The sequence below is a fragment of the Brachypodium distachyon genome, chromosome 1, assembly GCF_000005505.3.
Source record: "Brachypodium distachyon strain Bd21 chromosome 1, Brachypodium_distachyon_v3.0, whole genome shotgun sequence".
In the NCBI taxonomy this organism is placed as follows: Eukaryota; Viridiplantae; Streptophyta; class Magnoliopsida; order Poales; family Poaceae; genus Brachypodium; species Brachypodium distachyon.
The window spans coordinates 61,841,799-61,863,401 of NC_016131.3; the positions used below are offsets into that span (position 1 = coordinate 61,841,799).

Genomic DNA, 21,603 nt, shown 5'->3' on the forward strand with positions numbered 1-21,603 from the left:
GGTGCTTCTCAAGCCAATGTACATCCATGGGACTGTGCGTCTCGAGCCAATCCATACCAAGGATTGCGTCATAGCAGCCGAGAGGCAAAATCTTGAGAGTTGTATTGAACGTGACACCCAGAATCCACCATTCGCGGTCTGGGATCTCGCTAGTGCACAATGTCGTACCTCCGTCTGCAATGCGAACATGCATAGGTGCTAATGTTGTTTGAATCCCCTGAACCTGAGCTGCAAATCTGTCACTGATGAAACTATTAGAGCTGCCCGAATCCAGAAGCATTAGGACATGACTGGTTTGTATTTGGGCCGCTAAGCGAACTGTGCGTGGCGTTAGTCGACCATCAACAGCTTCGCGAGAAATAGTCATAAGTGCTGGTCCATCAGACACATCAGTGGGTTCTTCAGGATCTTCGTCACTAGCAAAGAGCTCAAACAGTTCCTGCACCACATGCAATTGAACTGCAGTGGCACACTTGTGCTCCCGAGACCATTTCTCGCCACAAACATAACACAGTCCTTTGGCTCGCCTGAAGGTGCGCAGTGCCGCCACACGGTCGTCAGTAGATGATTGGCGACCCTTGTCGGCACCTCTGCGTTCACTTGATGCCGGAGGTGGTCGACCCGGCGGCGGCAGAGTCAAGAGAACTGCCTTGCCCGTCTGCTGCACTGGAGTGCTGAACACAGGTGCGGAACTGGACGCCGCATCCGTCAGGCCTCTTCCTGCAAAAATGCCAACTCGACAGCAGCATCCAAATCTTGTGGTTTATGCACCAAAACGACAGCACGGATATCAGTGCGCAAACCATCTATGAATCTAGACATGAAAAGCATGGGATCCCAGTGAGGACTATGTGCAATAAGGTCATGCATGACATCAGAGAATTGACTCTCATATTCAGCTATAGTGCCTACTTGGTGGATGTGAAATAACTGACGGAGTAATTGCTGAAAATCGATCCCTCTCAAACTTGGCACAAACAAAGGCACAGAACTCTTCCCAACTCATACGATCAAGATTAAAAGTGCTATTCTCGAGCCAGCGCATAGCATGACCTGTGAAGTGAATTGTAGCTGTGTCTATCCAAAATTCAGGAACAATAGCAAACAAAGTATGATTCACAGGTTCGTTGCCAGGATTGCGGCCGCTCGCCACCGAAGGATGGAAAATCCATCTTCGGCCGTGGGGCATGAGCAGGACGAGGGGAACGGCAAGCGAACTCTGGGGAACCCGAGGTGTCATGAGGATGATCAGAGAGGTAGTACGTACCCTTGGCCGGGGAGGGTGAGGGGTTGCTCCCAAAACACCGACCCGAGGCTCAAAGGCTTCGCAGCGGCCATCTGGCCCGGTGGACGTCTCGGCTCCACCACCAAGGATGCTCGGTAAATCAGATGGGCGGATCTGCAGGACCGGGTTGCGGGAGAGAGTGCTGAACTGCTTCCGCAAATCGCCCATCTCGTGACGTAGATCGCTGACGGCGGACTCGATCACCGGTTTCCAGGACGAGAGATCGTGAATCACGGGGCGGAGCTCCTCAACGCCGGCACGAATCACGGGGATCTCGGCCAATGTTTCTTGCATCGGCGGCAAGCCACTGACCGCTGCTTGGATGCTGGCGAGCGCCTTCGCAAGATCCGCAGGCTCCATAGATCGACGAGTCTCCTGATACCAATTGTTACCAGCTCAATTCAATTGACTGGATTAGGATTCGATACAAGTAGCAGCAAGCAATTTGGGGGAGAAGAGAGCCGAGGTAGGGAGAGAGTTTGGACGACAAGTTCAGGTTCAACTTATTCGACAAGACAAAAGCAAGCAGAACACGATGCTTAAGTAGCTGGCTTCCTACCGATGCCTCTGAGCTCCCAAGTCTGTGGATCGTATCGCTTGTTGGGCTTTGGTTCTCGCTTGGGTCGACCAGGATCAGGCCCATCATCTTCCTCAGTATCTTCTGAAGCAGAACTCGAACCGTTATCCTCTGCTTCAGGTTCGTCAGGGTTGATCGTAGGATCTGCCGTGACACGGCCGCCAACCGTTTAAGTAGAGACTAAGCTAGTGATTTAATGCCGCGGTTGACGACGGTTCTAGCTTGATGTCTGATGCTCTACAGTTCTGGAACGTTAGGTGTACGGACAAGTCTGTGTGCGTGCCCGAAAAACGGCACATCACTGTTAACACAATTGGCTGATCTCTCGGGCATTGTTAATTTGCTCTCATGTAAAATGTGTTTATAGTAAATAAATAGCAAAACGGGCATTTGGTCTAGTGGTATGATTCTCGCTTTGGGTGCGAGAGGTCCCGAGTTCGATTCTCGGAATGCCCCCTTTTTTAGTTCATTTTATTTTCTTCTAGAATACTGTATTTTTCTTCCTTTGGTTCAACAGTAGAAAGTAAGCTTCGTTAAAAACTTTCATGAGACGGCCCTGTCTCCAAGTATCAAACGAGGCACGTTCCAGCCTCCTATATTATTGTCTTTTGAGAGAGAGTGAGAAACCTGTCGCCGTCTCGGCGTTGCATCCTCTCTGGCGCTAATTTGAGCTTCTGCCCCTGTTTGAAAAAGACACCAATCCAGTAGATCACGTTCTGGACTAAATGAGCATGACCCACTCGCGTTGTAACAGCTCGGGTTACCCAAGATTCGCCGGGATATACGGCCTGGCACACGGCAGTTTGCATACTACTCCACACGTGTAGTAGCAGCACCTTTGATCTCATCTCAAAAAGAAAAGAAGGGTAGCACCTTTGAGGTGTACCAGGCTAGGCCGCTGAAAACGATCTCTAAACGTTGTAAAGAATTTTGAGGGGAAAATACAGTCCGAAAAAGAATCGAGGGGAAAAGATATCATGTCCTGACATAGCATACTTCTAGCAAAAATAAAATGAAATGAACACTAGCTAATCAAGTAGATCCAGAGTGAATAGTGCTGTCATTTTTGTTTATTAGGTCAAATTTATGTTTCAATTTTGTGACATGTTATTATACATAAATGTTGATTTCCTTAATTTATTTATTTATTCAGGTTTAATGTACTAGTACTCCTTTTTTTAAGGATATACTAGTACACCTCAGATGCTAAATAGCCAATGCACCTAGAATCAGCCAGTACAATAGCATCAACTAAATAATACTGCATTCCAGAAATCAGACTGTCAAAGCAAGGGAACTTCAGAAAACCGCCAGTTCATGCAGCGCTACTAATGTGAATGGACAATTGACAAATGCAGAAATCATAGAGCAGGTGCTTATTTGCAGAGCAGCGGCTAGTCCACATGAAGAACTAGCTAGACTGGAGCTTTTGGTTTAGAGCCGTCTCTTGGTGGCGGAGGATGAGGACACTTTCAACTCTGAAGTTCGATGATCCCTGAAGAAAGGAAACGAGAAAAATGGGGAAGAGTGACAAAATCATAGAACAAGCAAACTCACCAGAAGCGATGGGCCACCAGCATTTCCAGTGCTCTTGTTGAGTTCGTGGCCACCTGAAGGGGATGAAATAAACCATTGCTAATCTTACTGTTTGGTCTAGGCTAGCTACTCAACGGAACGGTTCTGAATACAAGCAACGAATGCAAGTACTTCCTTCAGTTTAGATTTAGAATCCAGGATGAGAGAATACTCTATGGTGAAGTGTACAATGGATCTAAATAGCGAACATTCTAGGAAACTTCAGTTTGCAAATTCAGGGTTTTTTTTTCTCAAACACACCGAACGGCGTGTCATTTTTATTGAGAATAAAGCGCAAGAGGCGCAAGTACAACAAAAGCAACAAAAACGAGATCCAACAGATCTGAAGAAAGAAAAAGGAGAAGAAAGAAAAACAAAGACCAAATGCCAGTATACACGGGTTGAAAGCAAAACCAAGTCGCGGAGGGTCGCGCGTGATGACACATGATGATAAAGTACGCTTAAGGAATGTTTCGGTCGAAATTTCATCCGGACTACTCAATGGAAGGTTGTATGTAAATTAAACCAGCAAATATGCCAATGTGCGGTGCAAGGAAACACAAATCAGTAAGCAGGCTTTCAAGACTTCAACCATGCGAGGAAAATGCCTAACAACCTTTCTCTTGAAGGAGCCTAAATTTTTTCTCCTGGGCAAGACATACCTGGATCACTAGGTTCTAGGGAATCGAAATGCGGTAGGTCAACACCTTGATTTGAACTGAGTAAAACCTATATATCAGGAACAATCTAATACGGACTTTTCTTACTGAATCTCTGAAGCTGTTCATAAACAAGTAACTAGCTAGGAACAAATGGCTCAGCTCCTACAAAGTCTAATACTAGTTCCCTTGTGTTTAGGGACTATTTTAGTTTTTGCAATAAGCAGGATTTTCAGCACTCATCTGTTACTCTATTATGCTCAGCGCACCCAGTGGCAGAATTAAATAAAAATACTTATAGCAAGAGAACGAGATTTTCCCAAGCTAGTGGCAAAGGCTACTTTTCCCCTATTCAAAAGCTAGTGGCGTGCTGCGGAATAGACTGTGGACTGCGGACAGGCTAGCTAGTAGGGTTGGCCTCATAATGCGCTGTGTGTTTTGTGTGATCAGGTGCAGGAGAATATCTCTCACGTCATACTGAGCTGAACATTTTCGAAGGAGCTGTGGTTTTCCTTCCGGCATCGCTGGCCATGGCTGGCTAATTGCGCTGCTGGTAGCTCGTCCATCCTAGACTGGTGGAGTAAAGCGATGTCTGGAGTGCAGTCTGACAAGTCTGGATTGAGATGCATGGCGGCCTATGGAGCTTGGCACCTTTGGAATGAAAGAAATAGAAGAATTTTTCAGCAAAAAAGAGATCAACCCTTCAATGATTTTGCAGCTGATCATCGATGATTATGGCCTCCTTAAGGAGGCGAAAGAGCTGTAGTTTTTTGTTTAGTGTTCAGTCAGCATCGTGGTGGCTGATCTCGGTTTTTCTTTTTCTCCCCTTGGTATTGAGGGTGCTGTAACTGTTGTACTCTGTGATTTTCTCTAATTGAAAAGGCAGAACACCTGCCATTTCCGTCAAAAAAAGCTAGTGGCGAAGACACCATTATTTTGTGATATTATAATCTAGTGACCCCGCGTGCATGTCATTAATATGCATGAGCAATCTACTCGTTAAGGAAATTCGGTATATGAGAAATGCAATTGACCCCTAAATACAAAAGTTACGGAAATAATTATGATTGTTTAAAAGGGATTTTTTAGGTTCATGCATTGTGACTTTTCTGTGTTCCAAACGGTCACTATCAAATTTTTTCAGTAGTTTTCAATCATCTGTTTTCCACCGGCATTCCTATTCTATTCCTGTGTTTTGAAATCCCCGCGTTCCAAACGGGTCCCAATTATGGCCCATGTTAGAAAATAAAGGAAATGGCAAGGGTAGTATAGGAATTATAAGGAACACTTATTATTAATTCAAATTATACATAAGCCTAATGATTTTTATTTATTACCTGGCTATCAACAGCATTGAAAAAAAGAGAATACTAAATAGGGTATGGAGTGGAAAAGGCAACACCACGTAGGGTATAAAGTGGTCAATTTTTGAAACATACTCCTTCCGTGCCATAAAGGTTGGCACCGATTTAAACTAGCTCTAGTTCGAAACCATGCCAATCTTTATGGAACGGAGGAAGTAATAGTTTGTATCGGCTTTTGGACGTTTAGGGATACACAGTGAAATTTATTCCCTTTTTAACGTTTAATTGGGGGATGACTGCACGTGTGGCTGCCGTTTCATCCGACCCTCGAGTGGTGGAGCGGCCCACCGGCCTGTTACTCGCTTCTGGTATGTGGGCCTGTTGTTCACCGCGAGATGAGCCGTGGCCCATGCACTATTTTTCGCGAGATGAAGAACCGATTTATTTTTTATTTTATTTTGCGAAAAGAGAACTGAAACTTGAGACATACTTCCTCAGTTCCATATTAAGTGACTTTAATTTGTCTAAATATGGATATATTTATGTTTAAAAATGTTTAGATACATGTAACAGAAAGTCACTTAATATGAGACGGAGGGAGCAGCGCGGAGTAACTTTTTTGCTTTGTTCATAGCGCACACCAGCAGCATTCCTCGAGAGCATGGATTTGTAAATAGAGCCATAGAGCATGGATTTGTAGATAGTGGTGTAGCGTGTTTTCTTGTCCTAGTGAGATCACATTTTTGCGTCAAGTACTTCTTCTGATTAGTCCCTCTGTTCCATATTAAGTGTCTCAAATTTACCCAAATATGGATGTATTTATGCCTAAAAAACGTCTAGATTCATGTACTCCTTCTTTCCCATCATATGAGGCACGCGCGCATTCCTATATCGTCAATTTAGCTAATTAAATATAAATTAAAAAATTATATCATTACAAAGTTTTTTCATAATGAATCTAATGATGTACTTTTTGTTAAGAAAAATATATATTTAATTGATCAAATTGATGATTTAGGAATACGTGCGTGTCTCATATTATGGAACGGAAGGAGTAATATTTTGACACTTAATATGGTACGCAACTACTACAAAATAGTGTATATGTGACACTGATGACCATCATCAGTGACAGGTGTGGTACGCCCGCCACTGTTGACCACTCATCAGTGACGGACGCACCACGCCCGTCACTGATGACGCCTCATCACTCACGGGCACGCAGGACCCGTCATGATGACCACTCATCAGTGACGGGCACGGGAGGCCCGTCACTAATGGTTCGATGTGAAAAATAACAAAATTCACAAAAACACACATCAGTGGCGGGTTTTAAATCCGAGCCCGCCACTGATGTGCCCGGGAGACATTTGAAGATTGAAAAAATCACAATTAATTCATAAAAAAATCAGAAAATGTAATTCTTTTGGTAAAGTTTTATTTTTTTCTTGCTTAACATGATGGAACAATAATATGATGTGTTAGCTAATAAATAAAGTACCAGACTCATCAGTGTTGGCTTTGGAAAAAAAAGCCACTACTGATGCTGCGTAGCCCAAAGAAACAAAAAAACGGAATGCACGCGCGCTATTGGTGGAAGAGCACAACGCATGGATCAATGACGTGTACACATCCTGCTCTCTCTCTCTCCTCTCTTATTCACCCCACGATCTCCTCTCTCCCATCCATCTCGTTCTCTGCTCTCCTCTCGTCTTTCCCACTGACCGACCTCCTCCCTCTGCCCGAGATCCAGGTTCCTCCTTCCTCTCCCTCTGCCCCGTTCCCTCTCCCCCGTTTCGTCTCTCACTGCCCCGCCCCTTCTACCTTCCTCCAGCAACAGCAGCGGCGCCCGGCGCTTGGAGGACCTGCAGCGGCACCGTCGGATCCACCGGCCACGACCCCGTCGCGGATCCGGCACGGAGGCCACCGGATCTGGCCTCTCTTGTCCTCCCGCGCGCGTCCTCCTCCCTCGAGCTCCTGCAGCAGCGGCCGCGGAGGACCATGGAGCAGCAGTGCTTGGAGGCCTTGCACCGGCGCCCCCGACCCTGCCCGCGGTCGGATCTGGCGCCCCCGATGTGAAGCAATGCCATATTTCTTGATCTTGTTTCTGTCCAAGCTAGGGTTCTTGATCTGCTTTGTGTCCATGTCGTGTGTTTGTGACGCGGCGAGCTGCCGATTCCGGCCGGCATTCCGGCCTGTATTTTTTTAAATCGTGAAATTAGTATTGGTGTCGGTCGCAGATGTGAGCCCGCCACTGATGTACCACAACATCACTAACAGTTAATAACGGGCGGGGCAGTAGAAAGGAGGCTACGGAGGTAGTAGTTGACTAGGTCACACAAAAGAAGGCAAGTACGGAGTACAGTAGAAAGGAAGGCAAACAGCATACGAACCATCTTTCTGGATCAGGTAGGAGCTCGTAGTGGCTTGAGCCATCAAATGGAAATCAGGCCTCGGTGTACCTTGTCCCTTCCAAGTAGTCCATAGGAATGTGATACTCAAAACCTACATATCCACACTTCTATATGATCTACTGTAGTTTTTCTTCTCAATCTCCTGTTTTGCGTGTCCTCCTTTTGATCCACAAGAAAAGAAAAGGCGGCGGCATAAAAAAGGTAAAAAAAAAGGTGCACTGTACCACTCAATTGCGAACATCTTTTCCTGTCCATCAAACGTATAGATTGCTGCCCCTTTTATTCAGATGCTTGCATTGCTTCTCTTTTTCTTCCACAACGGTTCAAGGAAAGACAGCGGAGGATGGAACCTTTGAACTTCCAAGGATCCTCGAGAAGTTCTTAGACACGTACTACAACCTAGTCTAGCTAAGACTAAGAGAAGATCTTTCCTAAAAAAAATAAAAGACAGAGAAGATCTCAAAGATATTTTTGCATATATTCATTCAGAAGAAGGTCATCCAACGCTAAAAAACAAACACACGCGTGCATATATGTGCAGATATTTATTTGCCTTAGGTCGCGACGTGGACAGGCGGCCCGGGGTGAGCTGGCCGTTTCGTGTGAATCACACTCACACAAGAGTCTCCATCAATTTTCTCTCTCTATAGAAAAAAAGAAGGTCTCTATCAATTAATGGGGTGTACTGGAACGTACAAGAGCTGGATAGATGTTAACCAACTAATAATTATCATGTTAAAAGATAAAACATATCATATGCATGAGTCTTATTCAGCAGGCTAAAAAATTATCATGCCAAAAGATAAAATTGTGTCTTGGAACAAATTTGGATGTTCTAAAAAGGACAAGGGTGCAAAAATTTACAAGCACACAGAACACTAAAAAACTCGACATGTGTTATTTTCAAAAAAAAAAATCATCGAATTGTAAGTCATCTCTATTTTCAAACATACCTACTCCCTCTGTTCCTAAATTGTTGTCGTCGTTTTAGTGCAAATATGAACTAAAACTACGACAAGAATTTAGAAACGGAGAAAGTAGTCCATTCATATGAACCCTGGACATAACTTACTAGTGATAAACCATATCAGCAAATTTAAAAAAAGTTAATATGCGTGTAGAACATATACATGTGAAATTTGATACAGTAAGAAATTAAGGTGTTGTGCAGTTAGCTCACAAGTTATGTGTGACTTGCTGTGTAAAATACAGTCGGACACACACATATACATGTAAATGGTATGTAACCGACAACGGTTGCACGGACATTGCATCGCGAGACGTTATCAGATTGAGATGACCAATTAAGATGGTGGGTTGAGCTTCAACAATAACAAAAAATGCTCCCCTAAAAAACAATAATGATAACAGATTAGTTTCATATTGATTTCTGTAGACGGTTGAAAAATACTCCCTAAAATCCGGGAACCATTTTTTTCTCTAAAACTTAACAAAAGGAAATTAAGAACACCTTTGTCTTTCGTTTTAAATCCGGATATGCGAATGTACCCTGGGACTGGGACTAGATTATTGCAGTAAATTTTTTATTTGAAAAACTATTGCGGTAATTACTAAGACATGAAGGTTTTCTTTTGTGAGAAAATACGTGAAGGTATCGACTGTAGGGTCCGTGGAAGTTCCGATGAATTTGAAGCACTTGATGTGGAGAGCGCAGAAAGCCCCGGCTTCCCATTTTGAGGCAGGCTGCGTAAGTACGTCGTGAGCTTGAAAGCGCTCGCGGCGTTTCCATGCTGTTCTCGTGCAGCCCGCAGGTGCAGGGGGTGCGCCTGTTCAGGGCCCCAAAAAATTAGGGCCCCCCAATTGTAGCCTTAATACTACTACTAATTACCTAGTCTTAATTAATACAATAGAAAAAAACACCCATATGAGGAACGAAGAAGGCAGAAGGGCACAACCGCACGACGCTTTCATCGCTTCGGCCTTCGGCCGCACGTCCTTGAGACCTCGACGCCTCGTCTCTTGGTACCGATCGATCTCACCATCACAACTCGCAAGTATCGCTTCTGACTGCGCTCTGCCTGGCACCTGTCGCCGCCTCGCCGGTCCGCTGTTGTCGCCTCGCCGGCCCGTCCGTTGTCTGCCGCAACACTTACGTGCAGGTGAGGTGAGTTCATCCCACATGGAATTGGCCAATTGACAACAATTTTTTTTTACATCGCTAGATAAGCTTGGATTTTTTTATATATATAAACAGGGAATCATGTCTTCTAGAAATCGGAGGTATGATTCTGGCTATGAAAAGCGGAAAAAAAACAAAGATTGGAAGCAGCAGCTCAAACTCAAAAGGGTGCTCTTGATAGATTGGTTGTGAATGAATCTGAATTTACTTCCGAAAATCAAACCTCAAATGCTAATACCGATGAGGGTCCTGGTGACAATGGTAACATCTTTTAATTTTAGGGTCCCATTTTGCATTTTCGAATTCTTAGGTACGGCCCTGTTCTCGTGCCTTCCTGTTTGGAGCTTAAAAGTTAAAGACTTTCTGCCCAGGGTTTTTTCTGCTGCATCGCCTTGAGTCGGGTGGTCACACGACGAGTCACTGGGCTGGGCAAGTACTGCTTGCTTAGTTTGGAAACTTTGCCCGATCTTACCATCCCGTGCAATGGTCCCGTCGCCCACGGTCGCAGGCCAGACAAGCCAGCTTCGCACTGCCACTGGCTGTCGGAACTACTACTACGGCAAGTAGTGGGCATAATTTGTGCCACACAACGTGCTGGCAACGTTCAGCGATTCTCGACGATCTTAATTTGTGCCGGCACGCATCCGCAGCTCGGCATGGCCGTGTTCGGGTGCGCGCGTTCGAGTCGGTTCGTTCACGGCAACACTAGGGGAGTATGAAATTGTAGCTAGGCTATGCGATAGCTGGCTTTCAGCTCTTTGTGGACCTTGTGGTATACGCTGATCTGTGACTGGAACCACAGGATAACAATAATAGGCTCAGGTGAAAATTATATGGTGGAGCCTACAACAAAGAGATTGGTTCTTACGGCTACGCAAAGAATGACGTGATGCTTGATAATATAAGAAAGCTTGCTCTCTTCTTTATTTTTTTGAAAAGAAGCTTGCTCTATATTATACTCCTTCCATCCTGAAATAAGTGACTTGGTTTTATATAGATTTTTATACGATTCCAAGTCATTTATTTCCGAACGGAAAGAGTAGTAGTCTATTTGCACATTGTACGAACTGTCTCCGTACATGGGTGTTAGTTTAGGGTCATGGGAACCACAATTTGGCTATAGCGACTGGCTAGTGGACAACGGGTGACATGCTGATCTTTGTAATTGAAGCTTCTTCGCTCAAGAGTTACAAAATAGACTCTCTTTTTTCCAATAAAGAAAATACCCCGGTCTCGGCATCAATCGATTCATACAGTCATTTTTATTACACAAATCCGATAGCGTGAAGACAAAAATAAGCCAACAAAAACGATCTAACATAACGAGTCTATGTATCTGGCAATCGATTAGCACACCGTTAGCCAGCTTGTTTGAAGATACCCCGAAAGACCATCTTCATGTCTCCCAAGAAAGAGGAAAGAGAGAGAGAGAGAGAGAGAGAGAGAGAGAGAGAGAGAGAGATTTTCTCAGTCCACCACTTGCCACCGTCGGCAACCTACATGTCACGCACTGACCGGTCAACGACTTTTCTCCGTCTATTGTAATCTGATCCTAGGGCTCTCAGCCGAAGACATTGTGGGCGAGAGTAACTTTGGGCGCCACTACAGTTTGAAGGCGCGAGCTAAGCCACACACCATTGGTGGACATTCTCCCCCGTGGTCCCCTCTTTTCCCGCGCCTGCAGCTTGGAAGATAGATTACAATGTGGAAAAATAGGAGCAAAGAGATGGTAAAGGTTGTGGTGGGAAAGTACAAGGTCGGGCCACAATGTTGAGATGAAGTGTCCGAGAGTGAACTCATAAAAAAAATTGTTTTATTCGTGTGGACTTTCGACCGCCCAACACCTCAACAGTAGGTAAGGGCTATCATTTTGTACTTTAATCCTATCAAAAAATAGTGCTTTGATGATATTGTAATACTCTGTCCGATCCTAAAATTTTGTCGTCGTAATAGTTCAAATTTGAACCAAAACTGTGACAAGAATTTAAGATCGGAGGAAGTACTAAACATTTTTTTACCGAAAGTATTAAACTTTATTTTCATATAGTTTGACTTAATTTGATCATATATAGGATTTTTATTCATGTTCTGTAAGTTAATGTCTTTTTCATGAAAAGACCGTAAAAAAGCCGTACGACATAATGTGAGCATCACGATGTGAACCTTGGCACCGCCACTTCTCTTGATGTCTTTTTTACAATCCTATATTCATATTACATGTTTTTTTCTATTCGTCCTGTGAATAAGTGGGTCCTCGACAAACAGAGACGAGGCAAAACGCAAATCCATGAACAATTGATCCAGCGTGCGGTGCGATCCATCCATTGCAGATGACAGTAACATTTCGATGACAGATATTAAAATCCCACTCAGCTTGCCCTGTGTGTCAGGGAGAGTCAAAGTGCCAAACACTCCATCCTCAGACCCGAGGCAGCTCAGGCTCAAGTCCAAAAGAAGGAAGCCAACAATGATGCACCGGTGGCCTGGGGCAATGATGTTTCCCTTGCCATCCTGACATCCCCTCGCGTGACAGTGACGCGGCGACAGTGTGCTCCTGCCACATAATTGTCTCGTTTCCAATAACAATCATATGTCCTCATGTCATGCGCCCATTAATCAGTATATTAATTGAGTAATTTAATGTGACATGAGTTAGTGGCCTGTAATGGATGGATATATGGATTGATGATGACTCTTCCAGCCAGCCAGCCACTCGGACAGAGCCAGACAGCCTCGTTTGGGAGGAAGCTGGAACCCTAATCCCATTGCCAGCTCTCAAATTCCAATTCCAATTCCATTTCCCCCCTTTATATAACCACGCAATTAGGAGCATTTCCCGATCGATTCCATTCCCGTGCCACCGTCGCCGCCTATCTACATCGGCCGCCCCATCGCCGAAAAATTCCCCAGCGCAGGCACCTACCCCTGCTCAATCCTCATCCCAATTCTCATCTTATCCTTTCCGTTCTCTTTATTGGAATCTTGCCTTCTTCATCATCATCCTGTTGTTGGTGTTGTTTGTCCTTGTCCTCCTCCACACACACACGCACACCAAGAAATTGCAGCGCAATTTGGGGGCGGATTCGAGTAGACAGAAAGGCGGGTTGGTCGCCTGCTTGCTATCCGCTTTTTCCCTTGGGTGGATTGCATTCGCGTGCTCCTGCTCTCCGGTCAGTGGTGTTCCTTGAGCTTGCACCGTATCTTGCTTCGCTCCGAGACGGGGCAATTGGGGCCGGCTCCACCTCAGTTCGTTGCCTCCCTTGTTGGGGCAATCCAAGGATTCCAGGATGCGCGACGCCATGGCACTTCCAAGGCACCATTAGTTCGCCCGACACCGTTGGTGTGAGATTTGTTGCTGCCTGTTGGAAGCTGAGAGGTGCGTGCAGTCGAATTTATCGGGAGCTTGATTTGGCGAGCGGCGGTGGGGGAGCTGGAGAAGGCAGCAGGATGTCTTTCAGGAGCCTAATACAGGAGATGAGGGATGAGTTCGGGAGCATGAGCATCTCGAGGCACGGCCTGCGGTCGTCCCGGTCGCACCGTGGCGCCGGGCACACCCCTCGGGCGTCCGCCGTGGGGCCGGCGGAGGCGCTGCAGCAGAGCTGCTGGACGCGGCTGCCCCCCGAGCTCCTGCGCGAGGTGCTGGTGAAGATCGAGGACTCGGAAGGCTGCTGGCCGTCCCGCCGGGACGTGGTGTCGTGCGCGGGTGTCTGCCGGACCTGGAGGGGCATCATGAAGGAGGTCGTGCGCGTCCCGGAGGCCTCCGGGAAGCTCACGTTCCCTATCTCGCTCAAGCAGGTTCGCTCTTTCCATCGCAGTACTAACTGGTAGTTGCTTCTGTTTCTTGTGTTATAGCTTCATTGCCTGAAAGATAGAATCATCTATGTTCGAAGAGTGTTCCTTGAAAATTTCTGCTGTTCACTGGTAAGTAGTTGTGTGAAATACTTTAGTCAACCTGCGAAGGGTGATGATTGAACATATCATACATTATGCTGCATTATTGCTCAAGTCTTTGTTTTCCTGTGAGGCTGTGACTACACCTTGAAGCAGTGAACTATCTTTTTCATAGAAGGTGCCAACCATCTGGTTTTTTTTATAAGGATTATCATATCGGGAAACTTGTAATTTTGGATGTCTTCCTGGTCATATTTATAGGAACTCTTTAGTTTGGGGACTAAAGAGGGTTGTTGGGCAAACTAGATTTGTCACCATACAATTATGTACGTATCAAGGAAATGTGACGAGTTAGATAAGGAAATGTACTTGATGGTTTTCCTTTTAAGTGCGGTGTTTGACAAGCTTAGCGCTAAATCCCAGTTTTGGTTGACATATTCTTTTGTCATTTTAGTAGATATTAACCCACTTCAGTGAATAATAAGTTTTGTTTGACGATCTTATTTTAATGTTGCATCAATACTAAATATAGCGTTATCTCCATAATGTGCAGCCTGGCCCAAAGGATGGTACTCTTAGATGTTTCATAAGAAGGAATCGGACTACTCAGACATATTCTCTCTATATTGGACTCACTGAAGGTATGCTACTTAATCCTCCCTGTTTTGCTTAGCCTGCTTGGCCAAAGCAAGTTAAGCTATGCTGACGTAGAGTGGATATAGTATATGCTTACTGGTTTTTGGTTCTTTTTGCAGCACTAGCTGATGATGGGAAGTTCTTACTTGCTGCACGCAAATGCAGAAAGGCCACATACACAGACTACCTCATTTCCCTTGATATGGGTGATATGTCAAAGGGTAGCAGCACCTATATTGGCAAGCTAAGGTCCTTTTTTCTGATTTGATCTCTGAAAAGTTAAAGATATAACTTGTTCTAGTTTTTTTTAGTACTATGCAAGCAAGGCCATTTAGTTCTACTCTAGGTTGTTCAGCTAAAGTTGTCTGCAGTATTTTCATTCTTTCTTGGACATTTGGGAAGTACAACTTAAACTCTGTTAAAATAAGTAGTGTGCTATCTGCGTTTTTTTCCATTAATTGTGTAAAGGTAATACCAAGCATCAACTGGTCTTAGGATATCACACTGAACCCTATGTGTTTTTATATCAGGACCATTTGCTTGCCAGGAGCATTCACTTGAAAGCAATTTTGTCTTTGTTGTTGCCTGAATTATTTTTATGGTGAAATGTATTCCGCAATAACAATATAAAAATGAACTAACCAACTACTTTTATAACAGGTCAAATTTTCTGGGAACAAAGTTTACTGTCTATGATGCCCATCCTCCTTATGACGGAGCTGTTGTCTCGAAGAGTCGATCTGCACGTGTGATTGGTTTGAATCGGGTCTCCCCAAGAGTTCCTGCTGGAAATTATCCAGTTTCACATATTTCTTATGAATTGAATGTTTTGGGCTCCAGGTATGGCAATTCACTCTATGCCGACTTAATTAGATCTAATATTTTGTTTTGGTAAGCATACAAATTAACACTTGATTGGTAACAAGCTCATAATATCTGAACTAACTTTGAGTGGATAGAACTTTGGTAGTGATGATTGCAACTGCATTTATAGATAATTGACCTCTGCTGATTAAACTGGTGATAGTGTCACAGAACTGCCTGAGCAGTTTAGATTTAGTTGACAATGTGTGACCTAAAACTATGTAAATGCATATCTCTATTGACACTGAATGCTAAAACTGTATTAAAGTGCTCCAATAGTATGTGAGCTGAAAGGACATCGCTCATTGTGCTGTTGCTTATTGTTGTAGAGGTCCAAGAAGGATGAACTGTGTTATGAATTCTATCCCCGCATCAGCTGTTGAAGAAGGAGGGAAAGCTCCAACGCAGACTGAATTCCCTCGTAGTAACCTCGACTCTTTCCCGTCAATTCCATTCTTCAGATCTAAATCTGCTCGGATAGACAGTACAGCTTCCCAGCTACCCACTCAGATGGAAGAGAAATTGGTGCTCAAGAACAAGTCTCCCAGGTGGCATGAACAACTGCAATGTTGGTGCCTCAATTTCCGTGGACGGGTGACCGTTGCCTCGGTAAAAAACTTTCAGCTGGTGGCTTCGGACGACAATGGACCAGCTAACCAGGAGCATGACAAGGTGATTCTCCAGTTTGGAAAGATAGGCAAAGACTTGTTCACCATGGACTACCGCTACCCGATATCAGCATTTCAATCATTTGCGATCTGTCTGAGCAGTTTTGATACCAAAATTGCTTGTGAATGAGACAAGGTATTATTTCTTTCCTTTTTCCGCATTAGTATTACCTGCACACCTAACATGGCTGGTTACTCTGCTAGATACACTGTAAACCTAGAGCTGGCTTCTATCCAGATATCCGTCCGTAACGCCTGACATTTTTTTAGCAGCTTAATTCAAATTTACTCCCTGGAGACAGTAGGATAAAGCTGCTTCATAGTTACTCCCCGGACTCCAGTCAGTAGGATAGTGACAGTTGAACAGGAACAGACATCTTACCTGGCTGTTAGGGTCTCCAGGACGTCTACCTATATCCAACTATCCAAGTCCATCTGAGCTCATCTGTTCATATATTACGCCGCAGAGTGAGTAGATACCAACAGTGAACAGTCGATGGGTGTTTGCCCTGTAGTGGCTAGTACTTGTACATCTGTTTACTGAAAGCATGTTGTGTGAACTACTATAACATGCGATTTCTTATAGTTAATATATGATGCTGAAGCTACAGCTTTGAAAACAGCTTTGAAAGCACCTTGTAGGCTGCTGGTAGCCTGGAATACTACTGCTACTGCAGCAACACACAACCAGAATTTGAATTTCAGTGTGCATCTTGATGAATCCTTGAGCCTCGTGTACCTGCAGGTTCTGGAAAACATTGCCATCCCTTGGAGTGATGCTGAAGCTGAAGGAAGAAGTAATGCTGAAGCTGAAGGATTGGGTAAACGTACCATCCCTTGGAGTGGTGCTGCGGTCGGTGTACATAGCTATTTCAGTTTATTTTCCTTTCTGATTAATATACGGAGTACATTCTTTGCCGGTGCCGGCAATTGAAAGATTAGAGTCTTTTCCCCGGAGTGGTGCAGGCTTGCGTTGTGTGGCCATGGCCAAAGATAGTTTGTCGCTTGATGAGTTTATAAAAGAGTGAGCCAACGTTGCAACTTGCAATTGGGTTAGCTTCCAGGGATGGGTTCGTGATGAGATTTAAGAGTAAATTCCTGTGTTACAACTTACAAGTGCATGTTCAGTGCGTTGCAAATCAGATGCGTGGTTCATGTACGTGCCTGTTCGGTCGGTCGTGTTATCACCTAGGAGTAGTAAACAAGTTTGAGTTGCAATGTTTCATGGTGGATGTGTAAAACTGTAAATTGACAACATTGGAGATACTTTACTGGTAGGCATAATACGGACGACCTTCCCTAAACCCCTTCGCGAATAGAGGAAAAACCATCCGGAAGTCGTAACCCCGTAGACTCGGAGCACCAAACGAGCTACCTCTTCTCTTTCACGTCGCTGGTTATCCCGCGTCGTCTATGTCAATCGAGAGGGTAGAGAAGGGACGGCACACCTACCTTATTTTCCAATCTTGTCTTTCGCGAGCTAATCAAGCAGATTCCAAGAAAATTATGCAATGATCACTATCATTTCGCATGTTAACACCTCAGATTATTGGGCGGGATACCTCACATTGATTCGTGGGGGCAACATCACATCGTACAACTTCTGGACGCAAGACCAACCCATCATCATCATTATCACGATGATGATACAATCTGAAGAAAAATAGGAGGACATTCAACTCTTCAACCCCGCTATATGCAGCTATACACGACAGCTGTCACCACTCTCAGGAATTTACTGCAGAATTCTACACAATGGAGGACAAATATACCGGTGCCGCCCATATGGTATATCATATCTACAACGAGGCGGAACAGTAGGCTTGTCAAGCTGTTTGCGGCTCTTTCACGGTGCCCTGCGCCGCGTGGCCAGACGGAGCGGCCAGCCGGAAGCCGTCCCCATCGCCCGGCAGGTCGTCCTCGTGCGTCTCCTCGGGTGACGACGACTCCAGCGCGTGCGCAAACTGCACGAACAGCGGCCAGTGGTCCGGCGAGAAGAACTCCGCGCCCATCCGCTGGTACGTGAAGTGGCACGGCCGGGTTCTGTCAGCATTCAGCAGGGCGCCCCAGACGCCGGGATCGGCATCAGCCGCGGCCACCGACGCGCTCTCGCACGCGAACCGCGCGCCGCGCTCCGTGCAGGCGTCCTTGATCCGCGCCAGGACCTCACCCGCCTCTGCGTCCGGCATGCCGGCCACGGACACGATGGCCGTGCACGCGTGCCGCGCGAACATCTCGGCGACCGGGCCGTACCCGCCGTACAGCCCGGCGGTGGCCTCCGCCGCTAGGCGCGTCGACCCGGAGTGATGGAAGAACGGCACCTTGGCTGACATCTCGACCGGCGCGCCGCGGAACGCCCTGGACGCCGCGGCTAGGACGCGGTCGCCGTGCGCCAGCAGCTCCCCGGCGTACCACGACAGGAAGAAGGCCCCGTACGCGCCGGTGTGCTGCTCCCTGAAGAAGCCCGTGGACTCTGGGGACGCGTCGCCGTACCCCGGGGCGTCGTGCGGGCCCGACAGGCCCCACAGCGGCTGCCCCGACGAGTCGGCGTGCAGTTTCAGCCGCGCGAGCATGTGCTTGTCGTAGCACTGGAACTCGCCAACGCCCAAGTATGCGTCCTCGACGGCGCAATCGCTTCCAGGCGGCGGGTACGACGGGTACCGGAGCTCGCCGTTTGGTCCCAGGCTCACGGTCACATCCTGTATAGAATCCAAGAATAAGAATAAGAATTGAAGAACAGTCACTTGTAATTTGTGGCGCAAATCGAAACTGAGTAACACGACGCGTCCTCAGGTTTTTGCCTTACCGTAATAGTAGAGCCCAAGAAGCCGTGGAAGGCATCCGCGAAGCTGCGGAAGAAGGCCTCGTACGCCTCGATCGGCGATTTGCCCGCGAGCACGGGAAGCTCGTCGACGGCGAAGGAGAGACATCCCTCGTGGCGGTTCCCGGAGCGGTCGGCCAAGAGGATGTCGGCATCGGCGGCCCAGCCGGGGAGCGCGGCGCCGTGGGTGAGGAACGAGACGCGGAGGCCCAGCCCAGCGTCGCGGACCATGCCGGCGACGGCGAGGTACCCGGCCCACTCGAACTGGTGGCCGTCGTCGTCCGATCCGGGCTGCACGACGGCCCAGGACACCGGCAGCTCGACGCCGTCGACGCCGAGCAGCTTGAGCGCGCGCAGCCCGGCCTTGACGGCCCTGGAGCACTTCAAAGCCTTGCCGTCGGTCACCACGTCCGCGGGGAGGCCCACGAACAGCCTCGTCGCCCGCGCGTCCTCTTCCTCCTCCTCCTCACCGGCTGTCTCCTTGCTGCGCCGCTCGGCGACGAGGTGGGCCCTCGCTAGCAGGCCCGATCTTGCCCGGACGGCCCAACTGGCGCGCCGTGCCATGCCGAGCCGGACGACGGCCAGCCGGTTCCCGGCCGGTGCCGCCCACCGTACGCACCGGCGTCTCGCCAGAACAGCTGCCTGCTGCTGCATCAGCACCGCTTCCATGGCTGCTGCTGATCGGATCAACCTGACTGCGACACGGTCTTTTGCTTTTGCTTGGGTTTGGGACTTTGCTTGTGGCTGTACTGCTGCTTGGTACTGGCACCAGGAGTTGTGAAGTCTCCGTTTCGGGTTTTCCCGCGTATTTATGTTCGCGGTGGTCGGAAGAAACAAAGAAGAACAGCGCGCCCACGTGGCACGGGATCAGCCGCCGGAACAGTACGAGTAGAGTTCAAGGGGGCAGGTCTTATCCAGTCGATGACGGGTGGGCCTATCATACAGGCCATGTGATTCCTTCCAGGATGATGCGTGGCGTGGGACGTGGGGCACGTCGCCGTTTGTGCGCGTACGTACAGTAACCGTTTAAGCTTGTGGATAAGCTGGCACGTCGGAATGCCCATGTGCCACGCAGGCAGGCGGCGTGCCCGCGAGATAGATCTGCACTGGTCGGCGGCGGGAGACGGGAGAGCTGACGCGTGGGGCTACGCTTGTCAGTCGCAGGGAGGGTTTGTGTGAACCGTGAAGCTGACATGTGGGGTCTGTACGTGTGTAAGGAAGCGGGTGGCGGGGGAGAAACAGGAAGGCGTGTGGCTGACGCCGTAACATTCCGCAGGCGCCACCCGATTTTTGGGATCCAGTTCGTGGCTGGGTTTTGAGTTGCGGTTTGTTTTCTTGTTTTGAAACTTGTAAATTGTTCGAAGGCGGCAAGCAGTGGTCGGAGTTCATTGATTCGGTAACGCTTGGTTAGAAATTGTTATGTTGACCGTCGAGGACATAATGCTTCCTTGCTCGGCCAAGGACACCATGTGGTGTTCATTTCCATCGCTTTGGAGCCATTGTTTTATTCTATTTTTAAAGAGCCCCCTCTCCGATTTCTATCATAAGGAGTATCTAGAGCATGTGCAAGTTGCTTAAGGAGATGTTTACACGTAGTAAACCGTTTTTTTTTCGACCACTAGCTTTTGCTTTATAAAATTAGACACCATTGGGATAGAAATTAGCACTGGTGTATCAGAATAAACCGATTTAATTTTATAACACTATCTCGAACACTTTGTATTGTACATACTTTTAACAGGTCCAAGTCTGATACACCAAAAAAATGGGACATACAACAGTCTACACAAAACAGAACTGATTGAATGAAACTACAACGAGCAGAAACCTATTGAAGCTCTAGAGTAGATCAAACGCCCTGTCTTGAGCTGGAATCTTCCCATACCCCCTGTAACAACATCGCTCCAGCAGGTCGACAACCTCAAAAGGCAGCATAAAACCTTCCAAAAAATCACAGAGCAATTCACCTTTGAATCATCTCGCTGACTGGGAGACCTTTTTAGCAATCTGTTCAACCAGTCTTGTTCCCAATTGGAGGAGGTTTCGTTTTGCCTCCCTTATCTGAAGAATCGACCATAAGTATTGAGTTTTGCCTCGGTGTCGTTGCGCCCTTCGATTGATGGTGTTGGACAAACTCGTAGTGATGGCATATTCTGTACAACCAGTGAGATTGATGTCCGCGGCGTAATCTTGATGTATGATACCTTTCGACTAGATGTATTGGATAACAACACTCGTTGACTTGTTGGTGCTCGGATCCTCTCGGCCGCCGACCAAGTGGGTGGAGATTGTGCAACTGGTGTCGACTCGACGGTAGTCTGCCCTTCGATGACGTCGAAGACATGCCAGATACCATTTTTGCGATGGTAGTTCTCTTGTTTTGTATTGTCCAACTAGGTAGTGTTTTTAGGAGTTACAACTTTTATATATTTTATTGAATTGCATGTGCTAGCCATCTGAACCAAAAGACTGAACTGATGGAAAAAAGTTAGACAATTTACTTCAACACACGTTTGTTTACGATACCATATTGAACTGCATGCGCTAGCAATCTGAACCAAAAGGCCGAGCTGATGAAAAGAAGATAGACAATTTAGTTCTAACATATTTCACTAGCTATTGTGTTCGGATTGTTAGTACCTCTATGTTCCCGTTTTCATTTGAGTTTTATTGAGTTTGTGTCCTTTTAGATCTGGCTTCGCTAATTGCCTCAAAATTCTTGGCTGTGTCCTTTAGATCTGCGTTCGCTGATTATCTCTAAATTCCCCC

The 21,603-nt window shown here is 46.7% G+C and overlaps 2 protein-coding genes, 2 long non-coding RNA genes and 1 other non-coding gene across 6 annotated transcripts; 3 read left to right on the top strand and 2 right to left on the bottom strand.

Annotated features, from left to right (window-relative positions):
• The first annotated feature begins 2,246 nt into the window (after nt 1–2,246).
• On the top strand, nt 2,247–2,318 carry TRNAP-UGG. The gene has a single exon. It is a non-coding gene; the product is annotated as a tRNA-Pro (tRNA).
• A 4,543-nt stretch (nt 2,319–6,861) lies between these two features.
• Nucleotides 6,862–8,275, bottom strand: LOC112269707. Its single transcript, XR_002961609.1, has 2 exons — nt 7,794–8,275; nt 6,862–7,595 (listed from the first exon to the last, which is right to left on the bottom strand). It is a non-coding gene; the product is annotated as an uncharacterized LOC112269707 (long non-coding RNA).
• Nucleotides 7,023–7,639, top strand: LOC106865742. The gene is made up of 2 exons (XR_001405070.2): nt 7,023–7,153; nt 7,235–7,639. It is a non-coding gene; the product is annotated as an uncharacterized LOC106865742 (long non-coding RNA).
• A 4,366-nt stretch (nt 8,276–12,641) lies between the features above and the next one.
• LOC100826481 (tubby-like F-box protein 6) lies at nt 12,642–17,172 on the top strand. Of its 2 annotated transcripts, none has more exons than XM_003557837.4 (6): nt 12,642–13,749; nt 14,399–14,486; nt 14,601–14,730; nt 15,142–15,321; nt 15,675–16,149; nt 16,759–17,172. In XM_003557837.4, the coding sequence occupies exons 1-5, from the start codon at nt 13,402–13,404 to the stop codon at nt 16,141–16,143; spliced, it is 1,215 nt and encodes a 404-aa protein (XP_003557885.1). In that variant the 5' UTR covers nt 12,642–13,401; the 3' UTR covers nt 16,144–16,149; nt 16,759–17,172. The 2 variants fall into 2 exon arrangements, with proteins under 2 accessions (XP_003557885.1, XP_024318711.1); XM_024462943.1 differs by lacking the exon at nt 16,759–17,172 and adding an exon at nt 16,287–16,734 and having other exon boundaries at nt 12,716–13,749.
• A 365-nt stretch (nt 17,173–17,537) lies between these two features.
• On the bottom strand, nt 17,538–19,632 carry LOC100827852 (inactive beta-amylase 9). Its single transcript, XM_003561585.4, has 2 exons — nt 18,820–19,632; nt 17,538–18,712 (listed from the first exon to the last, which is right to left on the bottom strand). Exons 1-2 carry the CDS (start codon nt 19,501–19,503, stop codon nt 17,840–17,842), a joined length of 1,557 nt encoding a protein of 518 aa, XP_003561633.1. The 5' UTR covers nt 19,504–19,632; the 3' UTR covers nt 17,538–17,839.
• Nucleotides 19,633–21,603: the final 1,971 nt, after the last annotated feature.